Below are 11,564 nucleotides of genomic sequence, written 5' to 3'. Positions count from 1 at the left end.
TCCTGGGCTCAAGCGAGTCTCCTGCCTCAGCCTCCCAAGTAGCTGGGACCACAGGCGCCCGCCACAACGCCCGGCTATTTTTTTTTGGTTGCAGCCATCATTGTTGTTTGCCACACAATTCATTCATCATGTCTCAGCAAGCCTAGCCCCAAACGGTGGCCTCCTTGCCAATCTTCCCAGCCATAGTCCCTGGACAGGCTCTGATTGAGCCAACTGGGGTCATATACTCATCCCTGACTCAAACACTGTGGTGTAGAAGATACAATATATTGATTGGCAGATAGCAGCAGGCTGGCTTTGAAGCCAGGAGAGCATGGCTATTGGATATAGAGACAAGAGTTCATTAGGAGTTGCGAAGTTCGTCAGATTCACCCAGCTCTGGCCTCTTTCAACCTCTGGGCCTTTGCCTATGCAGTTCCCTCTTCTCAGAAAACTTTCCCTCCACTTAGCTGCGTGGCTCTGTTCTCCCTTTAGGCTTCCACCCAAGTTTCTCCTCCTCCTGGAAGCCCATCACATTTTCTGCATAGGGCCCTGGGCACCACAGACTGTTCATCTACTGGCTGCCTGCTAGAGGTGGGTCTGGGCTCCTACCAGGAGGGCAAAGCCTGGCGGCTATGACCACCCCGAGCTGCCAGTGCCAGTGCCCCTCGGGAGGAGCTCAGGAAACGTCCCCTGGAGACTGTATGGCGTATACTGCACATGCGTGCGCCCATCCACACCCAGTCAGACCCCCTTCCGGGTCACAAACCTGAATACCCATGGATCCGTCCCACCAGCAAACCCATATATGGCCTGAGGCCCACAAACTGTCATCACACAGATGCACCCCACCCACTGACCACCAGGATCAGGGCGCACACATACGGGCGAGTATGCCTACGCACGTTCGGCCACCAGCAGGCCCCTAACTCAGCCACAGAAAGACAAAGAGGTGTGTGCACATACTGATCAGATCCATCCGGACCAAGGCGCGCAAAGCGCGCACGCGCGGACCCGAGTCTCTGTCCCCTCCGGCCTCGCCTGTTGGGGGCGGGGCGCCGCTGGGGGCGGGTCTTGCGGCACCGCCCGGGAAGCTGCGCGAGGCTCGGCAGGAGCCGACACATCCTCCTCCTCTTGGTCCAGGCAAGCGGAGCGGAGCCAGGACCAGGTGGAGGGTACCAACGGAGCGGGCGGAGCGGAACGCAGAGCCATGGCACATCAGACGGGCATCCATGGTGAGGGCGACGGTTGGCGAGCATAGGACCCAGGGTCTCGGCTTTCAGCTGCACCCTCTCCCTGTCTGTCGGCCCCTCCCTCCTCCCCGCATCAGCCGGGGGAAGCTTCCTGTTCTCTTTTGCAGTAGCGGGTCGCCTGGGTTGGGCATATCTGGGGGAGTATGGACTTGCTGCGCGTAGCTGAGAGTGGGTGTATGTGTACTTACACAGCTTGAGTGGAAGTATATACGTGCCTACCTGAGGGTGGGTATGTCTCTGTGCTCATCTGTGTATTTTTGTTCCTTTCGGGGGCGGGCGTCCTCAGATGTGCACATCTGGGGGAGTGTATACGCGGGTGCACACGTCTTCTGTGTACAGTCCTGTGTGCGCACATCTGGCTATAACTTGGTTGTGCACATCTAGGGTCATTCATGCACATGCACTAGTGGTGTTTGGACACTGGGTAGGTTGCATAGGACCATCTTTAGACTTCAGTGTTTCATGGCAATGGGAACATGTCTGTGGGTGTTTGTGTGTGTGCATAATTGGGGCACATCTCAGTGTGCATTTGTTGCTATGGATGCATGTGGGGGATGTATCTGTGTGACTTGTATGGGCTTGGGTATATGTCTGTGTGGGTGAGGGGGAGTCTTGACCTTTTCTCAGGATCCTCAAACTCTCTCTGGCTAGGCTGAGGAAAACCTGGAACAGGGCTCTCTAGTTGGGTTGGGGAGAATCACCAATCTGACCTTGACCTCTCACCTCCCTCCTGTGATCTCCTGAGTCTGCCCCAGTCTGGATCAGAAGGTCCCAACTCTAGGCTGGAGACAGGGAAGAGGGTACAGATACAGGGTTTATAAGGAAGGGTCCTGGCCCTAGAGAATCCAGGCCAGCTCCCATCCCAGCCCCCAGCCCTACGAAGTTTCACCAGCCCAGAGTATCACACATACTCTCCCCCATGAGTCCCAGTTTCCTCCTTGGACAGGCTAGGAGAGAAGGAATGGTCTGGAGCCAGGTGCTCTGACCCTACCAGGGCCTCAGTATGCCTATCTATCTCTGATCTGGGAGAGCTGCCTAGCTTGTGGGGAAGGCCCAGGACGGTTGCCCAGACAGCCTGGTACGTTTGGCCATCAGCCACTCCTCACCAGGATCTCCTGCCTGGGGCCAGCCTGACTACCTACCTGACCACAAGCAATCCGGTCAGGTGGTTGTGGCTGCTTGGTGGCTAGACTGCCCTAGGAGGGTTTCCCTAGAGCCCTGCTTCTATCCATCACCCCTGAGGATCAGAGAAGGCAGGGTCCTGGGTCAGGGCCAGCCTCCCACCAGGGCCAGCCTCTCTCCAGGAGGATCTGAGGGGCAGGCTTCATGACAGCCCCACAGGCAGGAGCTGTGCCTGCCCTGCCCCTTCCTTCCTTTTTTGTGGTCATAACTACTGCTGCCAAGCCTGCGGGAGGGGAGAGGTAGTTAATTGTTCCCCCCATCCTCATGAGGCCCTACTTCACTCCCTCATTTCTCATACAGTGAGACAGGCCTACCTAGGAGGTTACTGGGGACTGGGGTGGACCTCAGCCCTCCTTCTACCTGGGAGCAGCACACTCCTGCACATTTCTGCCCTGGAGAATTGGCAGGAGAGATCACCAAGGAAGACCAAGTGCCAGCCCTATCCTGACCATAGGTGTGGATCTGCTGACTGAGCAGAGTAGGGGAGGGACCTGTAACCTGAGCCTCACTGGAGTTGGGGGAGTGGGCACAGTGGGGGTGCTTGTTCATGAATGTTTGATGGCAGAGGCTCAGATGTCCTAGGTCTGGCCTCTGGATTATTGATGGTAGCTGGGGAGGCATCAGGGATGGGGGGAGGATGTCTCTTCCCCTGGTGGGGTGTCAGTTTGCCTTGGTAACACCAGAAGGGGCCTGTCCACTTCTCCCTTGGGGGAACTTCTTGGCTTCCCTCCTGGAAGGTCTGAGCAGGTAGAAGGGCAGCTTAGCACATCCTACCCCAGTGTTGTTACAGTAAAAAGAAATAACTCTTATTAATAGAAGTCCCATTACCAAGCATTTTCTTCCATTTATTCCGTACTACAACCCTGTGGAGTTTGGGGATGTTATCCTTGTTTTGTAGGTGGAAGTTCAAAGAGGTCAGGGTCACCCAGCTAAGGAAGAGGTGGAGCCCTAGAGGCCAGGCTTGGGGTCTGCTGATGGAAAGTTCTGTCCTGGCCCAGTGGAACTGTATCCACCTGCCTACAATTCCATGTCATGTTTCTCTGAGCCCTCAGTTGAGCCCCTGCCCACTTAGTAGGCTTGGACAGTGGTACACAGCCTGAGGTCTCAGGTTCATGGTCACCCTGCAAGGGGGCACCTGAGGACATGACCAGAGTTTGTTTTCCTAAAGGGCCCCCACCCCCACCCCTGGGCTGCCCAGTCCTGGCCCTATAAATATTCTCTGACCTCAGCCCTCCAGCTGTGTTCTTGCTGGAATTCTCCTGATCCCTGGGCAACTTCAAGGTCATGCTGGCCTAGCCTTGCTCACCCAGAGACCCAATCAGGGACCTTTCTCATTTGGACCTTGGTTTTTCTGTATAGAGGTGGATCCACCTGGTTGGTCTGTGATTTCCCATGGTCCCTGCCTCTGATGATCCTAGCCTCTATACTTGGGTCCATGGTCACTGGCTGTCATCTTCCAGCTCTGCGGCCCAAGGACCAGGATGGAGTCTCTGGGGAGTTCCTGGGAGCCATTCCTCCTCTAGGAAGTCTTCCCTACTACTTGAGGGTTGAGGGCTTGTTGTCCCCAGGCAGGGCTATGTCATACTAGCAGTGGCTCCTCAGGGCCTTTCAGGGTCAGGCTGCCTGGCTGGTGGGCTGGGGCTAGATGACCATGCATGTGCACATGTGCCTGTCTGTGTATTTCTGTGTACACTTTGTACATCCTCTTGCCTGCACGTGTCTTAGCCAAGCTGTGCAGTTCTCTGCCTGTGTGTTTGTTAGCAACCTGGGGACTGTGTGTGTGTTTGCATGTCTAAACGTGTGTGTCTATAATGTTTGACCATCTGAGTGAGTGCTCACATATGAAGGTGTTTTGTACTTACTTCTTTCCTCTGTGACACATGCATAGTGTGTGTTACATTCATACGTGCTGGATTGAACACTGTGTGTTTGTGTGTGTGTGAATGGACATGATGTTCCATGTGCAGTGGGGCATTTCTCTGTGTTCCTTTGTCTGTGGATATGACAGTGCTGAGAGTGTCCCATGCCAACCCAGTATGGGCCTTTTTGGGGGTAAGAGACAAGTGGGGGCCATTCCCTCTGTGGCTGGCCTGGGTTGCCCCAGAGTCCCCCCCCCACCGCAGTCTTCGGGTAGACTGTCCCATCCCTACCTACCCCGCCTGTCACCAGATCTCTCTCAGCCAGCAAGCCTGCCACCTCTGCTGGCTAAATTTGGGAGCTTGTGTGTAGTGGCCATCTCAGGTTCCCAGTCACATGGGGGACTGTATTTAACCCGGTTCCCAGCTCGGCCACCAGACCCCGCAAGACAAAGCAAATCCCAAAACTTATCTCTGCAAACACTGCCTACTTATTCCCCACCATGTTTCTTGTTCTTATAGCCACAGATGAGCTGAAGGAATTCTTTGCCAAGGCTCGGGCTGGCTCTATCCGGCTCATCAAAGTTGTCATTGAGGATGGTGAGTACCCTCTATGGGCTAGGGCATAGGCTGGGGCTGGACCCAGCTGCCTGTGGCATGGGGAAAGGTAGGTCCTGGCCATCTAGCCACCTCAGGACCTCCATTTTCCCATCTGGGAATGGGAGTAAAGTCGCTCCAAAGAGGAGCCTCAAAGGGGAGCTCCAAAGGGGAGCATTTGGGGGTAGGCATGATTATCATTCCTTTTTTTTTTTTTTTTTTTGAGATAGGGTCTCACTTTGTTGCCCTCAGTAGAGTGCTATGGTATCACAGCTCACAGCAACTTCCAATTCTTGAGCTTAGGCGATTCTCTTGTCTCAGCCTCCAGAGTAGTTGAGACTACCGGCGCCTGCCATAACACCCAGCTATTTTTTGTGGCAGTTTGGCTGGGGCCAGGTTCGAACCTGCCACCCTTGGTATATGGGGCCGGCACCTTACCCATTGAGCCACCGGTGTCACCCTGTCATTCCTATTATACAGCTGGAAACCAGAGCTGGGGTCACAGAGAGTCCTGTCCTGGGGTACTGCCCAGCCTCCCTAGTGGCTGCGTGGATATTGAGTTGGGCCTAGTTAGGAAAAAGTAAGTGAGTCCCTGCTCTGCCTGAATGACCAGTGCCACCCACTTCCTGTGGTTGCTGGGCCTGGTCTGAGGAGACCAAAGGAGGTTCCTGAACCCTTCCCTTGGGAAGTGCCCCCGTAATAAGGAGAAGGGATTTGTGTCTAGCTTATTCTGAGAGCACGATGGGAGGATTCAAGGCTTGGCTGGGCCTTAGCCTGGACACTGAGGACTTCGTTTGGGGGCAGTGCTGGGGGCACAGGGGCTTGAGCAGAGGCCTAAGAATAGAGAGCCTGAGGAGCCAGAGGATTAGCCTGAGGCAGGGTTGGAGGATCAGGGTAGAAGACTCCTCCCTACTTCCCTCCATGCCAAGGGACTGTCCCTGTGTGTGAGGGGTACAAGCTTTGGGACACAGGTCCCTCAGCCCTTCTTGGTAGCCATGCTTTAGTAGACCTTCAGGTGGCTCCTTGAGTGGGCTTGGTGCTCAGCTGGCTTTTTACATTTTGAGTTGGCTCAAAGCAGGGTCTGCCTAGATCCCAGGTTTTAGTGCCATAGCTATGCTGGGCTTCATCCAGGCCCCCCAATTCAGATGCCCTCAGAGGCTGGGTAGGGGGTCACTGTGGCAGATTATGAGTGATTACCTCCTGGAACAACAGGCCACAGCCTCCCTCCACTTATAGAGGCAGCTGCCAGTCTTCAGCCCTTCCTTTGACTCCCAGATACACTGTGCCTACAGATTTTAAGCAGGAGGAATCTCTAGCCAGGTTCTTATCCTAGTTCTGCATTATAGTTATTGGGGTGCCTAGGAGTGGCCACAAGGTTCCAGCCCCCGATAGCCAGCTACTGTCCATCTCCAACTAAGTATGGCCCCACTATGGCCAGAGATCCTGATTTTTCTAGAGAAGCTGTGAACTGTACTACTGTTTTTTTTTGTTTGTTTGTTTTTTTTGAGACAGAGTCTCATCATGTCACCCTTGGTAGAGTTCCATGGCATCACAGCTCACAGCAGCCCCAAACTCCTGGGCTCAAGTGATTCTCTTGCCTCAGCCTCCCAAGTAGCTGGGACCACAGGCACCAGCCACAATGCTGGTTGCATATGGCATTGTTATTTAGTTGGCCGTGGTCAGGTTCGAACCTGTCACCCTCAGTGTATGTAGCTGGCACCATAACCACTGTGCTACAGACACTGAGCCAAGAATTGTACTTCTTATATAAAATTTCCAGTTTGAAAATGTTAACAGTGGGGCGGTGCCTGTAGCTCAAAAGGGTAGGGTGCCAGCCCCATATGCTGGGGGTGGTGAGTTCAAACCCATCTGTGGCCAGAAAGTGCAAAAATAAAAAAATTAAAATGTGCCCAAGATATTTGCCTTGAGGAAATAAATTAGCTTTTAAGGAAAAAAAAGAAAGAAAGAAAATGTTAACAGCAAATTAAATGATGTTGACAGTGCTGTGGGGGCGGCTCAGCCTGTGACTGCTGGTTTTCAACCCTGATCTCATCTGAATTCTGGGTGGGCAAGTGAGGAGGCCAAGGCCCACAGAGAGGCAGCTGGACTGGTGGATCTGGCATGCTGGGCGGCTCAGGCAGCTGAATCTCCACCTCTATCGGAAAGGCCTGGTGACCAGGTGCCAGGATCCCCTGGCCAGGCTTATTACCCCTTTGACCCAGTTCTTCCTCCAGCCTAGGCCTCTGTACATTGGGTCAGTTTTGGTGCCCAGTTGAGGTCCCAGCCTACAGATGTAGCCTGTAGGTCCAGTGTATGCCTAGCCTGACGCCCTATTCAGCTACTCTATACCAGCTAAGGCAGGCCTGTTGGGCCCAGGCATTAAGAAGCTGGCTGCTTTTGGTTTATGATTTTGGGGGGAGGGGCTATAGCTGGGGGGGTGGCCACAGGGTACCTGTTTGTGCAGGTTCTGGGAGGAGCTCCTGCCTCCCTCTTTCCCAGATGCTTTTTGGCTTTGCAAGTCTCTGTGGCCTGAGCTGTGACACTGCCCCCCTTAGCATGTTTGTCCTGAGAAGGGTGTGGTTCTGCTGGAGCCCTGGGCTGAGGGAGGTAGGAGCAGGAGGTGGTACTGTGGGGACTGTACTATAAGTAGCTGGGCTGGTAAGGTGGGGCCTGGGGAAGGTGTGTGGGTGTCCTAGAGGGGCTTCACTATTAGTGGCTGTGGCACACGGCTGCTTATCTTCATGTGGCTGTTTGTGTTGGTGATCTGTGTACTTGTGCGTGTGCTGGGGACGTGTGTAAGGACCAGCCTCTTGCCTGTAGCTTTGTGCCCTCCTTCACTCACTGATTCAAGCACACAGGCCACCTTTTGGGGCTTGGGGGGGTTCCAGGGAAGGCAGGGTGGGATGGCCAGCAGGTCTAAGCTAGCTCAGAAAGCCACAGCAAGGACAGAGGCCACCATCAGAGATAATGGCAGGAAATTCCTACTTTCTAGCTTACCCAGCCTTTGCCCCCAGAGCAGCTCGTGCTGGGTGCCTCGCAAGAGCCAGTGGGCCGCTGGGACCAGGACTACGACAGGGCTGTGCTGCCGCTGCTAGATGCCCAGCAGCCCTGCTACCTGCTGTACCGCCTTGACTCGCAGAATGCGCAGGGTTTCGAGTGGCTCTTCCTGGCTTGGTCGCCTGATAATTCCCCTGTGAGTCTTAGGGACCCTGCCTAACCCCCAGATCAGGAGCAGTGGGGACTGGGGAAGGCCTAGCCCTAGGGAATCTTATTGGGGGGGGGGCAAAGGCCTGCCTCAGGGAGTCTGAGGGAAGAGATACCAGGGGAGTGGGCCCTGAGCTTGGAGCCCGGACTCCTAGCAATCTCATAGCATCAGGTTAGCTCCCGGAGTCTGAGACCTTAGGCTGAACAAGGGATGCCCATGAGGAGAGTGCTGCCATACCACATCCTGCACCCTGTGCTGCACTCTCTGTGGGTCTGCAGGCACAGGGAGGAGATGGTCCCCTGGAGGCTCCCGCCTGCTCCTGGAGAGGCAGCCCTGCCCAGAAGGCTCTCATAGTTTGGTTCTGCCCTTTCAGGTGCGGCTAAAGATGCTGTATGCGGCCACACGGGCCACAGTGAAAAAGGAGTTTGGAGGTGGCCACATCAAGGATGAGCTCTTCGGGACTGTGAAGGTAGCCCGCAACCCAGGACTCCTTGGGCTATGGTTATGGGTCCACAGAGGGTGGTGGATTGTGCAGGGTTACAGAGCAAGCCAGTGCCAGGTTGGGATAAGATGGAGAGGGCTGGGTGAGAGGCAGGGGCTGCAGACTGAGGTGGTCAGTGGACTTCTCTGGCCTACACTGAGGTGCCCATTTGTGCCTTTGCATCTGCCCTCCCAGGATGACCTCTCCTTTTCTGGGTATCAGAAGCACGTGTCATCCTGTGCAGCACCTGCTCCGCTGACCTCAGCTGAGAGAGAGCTTCAGCAGATCCGTATCAATGAGGTGGGTGTGCTGGGCAGGGTGGGCGGAAGTCCCTGACAGAGGCCCTGAGGGTCACATTAGGCCCTGTTGGGAGAGCCGATGCTCCCTCACCATCCTCCACCCCTAGGTGAAGACAGAACTCAGCGTGGAAAGCAAGCAGCAGACGCTGCAGGGCCTCGCCTTCCCCCTGCAACCCGGGGCCCAGCGGGCACTCCATCAGCTCCGACAGAAAGTCATCAACTATGTCCAGCTGGTGGGTGTCTGTCTCCTGCCCTGCCATACATACACGTGGCGCCCACCGTGTTCCCCCTGGCCTGCGGCCTGCTCAAACACAGGCTCCCTCAGCCCTGGGCCCCTTCCTGTCCCAACTGCCTTTGCTGCCCCCTTCACCACCCTTCTCCTGGCAGGTCCTTCTGTCCCAGTGGTTTAGGCTGCCCCCTTTCAAGCAGAATGGCTGTGCCTTCCAAGTGGCTCCCCCAGAGGCCTTGCTAGGATGGGCTTTTCTGACAGTGGTACCTCCCTGAGGCAGAGACTCTCCACGCCATCCCATCCACTGCCCTTGGTGGGAGTTCCTTCTCCAGCAGAACCTTGAAAGGGGCAGGTGGGGACTAAGCCTAGGAGTGGTCTCATCAGAGGGACCCCATAGAGGGGTGGCTGTTGGGGAGAGTCCTGGGAAAGGGAGGTTACAAATGGCTCCTGCCTGCCAGCCAGTCGTATGTTGAGGGTTCTTGTGGGGAGAGTGGACCTGGGCCCTCCCCTACCCAGTGCCCTTCTTCTGCTCTTGGCAGAAGCTGGACCTGGAGCGGGAGACCATCGACCTGGTCCATACAGAGCCCACCGATGTGGCCCAGCTACCCTCACGAGTACCCCGAGATACTGCTCGCTACCACTTCTTCCTCTACAGGCACACTCATGAAGGTGACCTCCTCGAGTCTGTGGGTGAGTGGCCACCATGGGGCTCCCAAGCCTGTGGCTGGGCAGGGCAGGCTGATCTATAGCTGGGTGGGCCTATTCTGGGGGCAAAGGTCAGCAGGTTTCTAGGCCTGCCCAGGCCCACCTCTCCTCCCTGTGCCCGCCCCCCCACCCCCAGTGTTCATCTACTCGATGCCGGGGTACAAGTGCAGCATCAAGGAGCGCATGCTGTACTCCAGCTGCAAGAGCCACCTCCTCGACTCCGTGGAGCAGGATTTCCAGCTGGAGATCTCCAAGAAGGTGGGCACACATCCCCAGTGCCCTGTCACCTATGTTGATCGTGACCCAAGGGACAACATGAGGCCCAAGGGACAACATGCTCTGCCCAAGGCTACCCAGCTGATTGGTAGCACAGACAAGCCCAAGCTCTGGCCACCAGTGTTTTTTCCTTCCCCAACTCCAGGGCAGGAAGAGGGTGACCCAGACAAGCAGAGTCCAGGGCTTTGTTCCTCGGGGTGGCATTCAGCTAGGATTTGAGGGGAGAACCCAGAGCCAGTATGTGGGAGATCAAGGGGTACCTCAGGAGTCGGGGTTACCAAGGGTGTGTTGGGGCCCCACCATTGGGCTGATCACTGCCTTGCTTCATGCAGATCGAGATTGGTGATGGGGCAGAGCTGACAGCCGAGTTCCTCTATGACGAGGTACACCCCAAGCAACATGCCTTCAAGCAGGCCTTCGCCAAGCCCAAGGGCCCAGGGGGCAAACGGGGCCACAAGCGCCTCATCCGTGGCCCGGGCGAGAATGGGGATGACAGCTAGGTGACGGGGCCTAAGCTGGGCCAGTGTGTGGACTGTGGGGCTGCCCACACTGCCACTCCTGGCCACCTCCCTCCTTTCCAGCCTGGGTTCCAGGGAAGTGCTTCCTGTGGGGTAGGAGGACTGGTGGCTGAACACACTTGCAGCTTCTAAGGGCCACAGTCCTGGAGTTTTGTGACCCTTCTATATTGCTGTCTCTGCCTGTCATCTCTGCACCTAGGGTGTCTGGGAGCCCAGCCTGGCTGGTTCAGAGGAGCTAGATGGGGGTCCTGGTGTGAACCTGGCCTCTAAGGGAACTGAGACTAGGGTTCCAGCACATCCCTGAAGCCTTTGGCCAAAAGGCCTGGGGTCACTGCAGGACAGGATGGTTGAATGCTGTATTTTCTAAAGAATAAAATATTTTTAAATCAAAACTGAGCCTGGCCATGAGAGACCACCTATGGCGCTAGGAAGCGGGAAGTGCTGTGCATACAGTGGCCCTCTCATACCCCAGAAGTAGACTGTTGAACTGTTAGGTGGAGCCCCAGCAGTCCTGGCTGCAGGTGTATGGGAGGCCATGACTGTGTGTGAAGGCACAGGCCTTACCAGGTCTCCTGGTTGACAGGGCCCTGCCCAGGAGCAGACACATCACCATGATATGGGATCTGGGTGTACTTGTTTCCTATAGTTACTGTAACAAATTACCACACACTTAGCGGCTTCAAAGAAACCCACAATTTATCTTACAGTTCTAGGGGCCAGAAGTCTAAAATGAGTCTTACATGGCTAAAATCAAGGTGTTGGCAGTTCTAGTTCCTTCTGGAGTCCTGGAGAGTCTACTTCTTCTCCAGGCTGCCTGCATTCTTTGGCTGTGGCCCCTTGTCCCATCTCCCATCTTCAAAGCCAGAGGCATCTTCTCTGATTCTACTTACCTCTGCTTTCATGATCACATGGCTTTCTTCTCTCATTAAATCTCTCCATATATTTTAATTAATTAATTAATTTAGAGATGGTGGCTCGGCGCCT

The 11,564-nt window shown here is 55.4% G+C and overlaps 1 protein-coding gene across 2 annotated transcripts in view; it reads left to right on the top strand.

Annotated features, from left to right (window-relative positions):
* Positions 1-1,045: 1,045 nt before the first annotated feature.
* LOC100961427 (twinfilin-2) overlaps positions 1,046-11,564 on the top strand; it is a 19,155-nt gene continuing 8,636 nt past the window's right edge. The window contains exons 1-9 of one of the 2 annotated variants that reach the window (XM_012804956.1): positions 1,046-1,214; positions 4,793-4,870; positions 7,882-8,060; positions 8,446-8,541; positions 8,749-8,853; positions 8,960-9,085; positions 9,621-9,771; positions 9,923-10,044; positions 10,395-10,972. In XM_012804956.1, the coding sequence (XP_012660410.1) occupies positions 1,190-1,214; positions 4,793-4,870; positions 7,882-8,060; positions 8,446-8,541; positions 8,749-8,853; positions 8,960-9,085; positions 9,621-9,771; positions 9,923-10,044; positions 10,395-10,562 (1,050 nt within the window). In that variant the 5' untranslated portion in view covers positions 1,046-1,189 and the 3' untranslated portion in view covers positions 10,563-10,972. Of the gene's footprint in view, positions 1,215-4,792; positions 4,871-7,881; positions 8,061-8,445; positions 8,542-8,748; positions 8,854-8,959; positions 9,086-9,620; positions 9,772-9,922; positions 10,045-10,394; positions 10,973-11,564 lie in introns of those variants that run through there. The other variant, XM_012804954.2, reaches the window with a different exon arrangement.

The sequence above is a fragment of the Otolemur garnettii genome, unplaced genomic scaffold (assembly GCF_000181295.1).
Source record: "Otolemur garnettii isolate 467f Iridium unplaced genomic scaffold, OtoGar3 scaffold00032, whole genome shotgun sequence".
Classification (NCBI taxonomy): Eukaryota; Metazoa; Chordata; class Mammalia; order Primates; family Galagidae; genus Otolemur; species Otolemur garnettii.
This window is presented reverse-complemented; position numbering and strand designations above follow the sequence as displayed.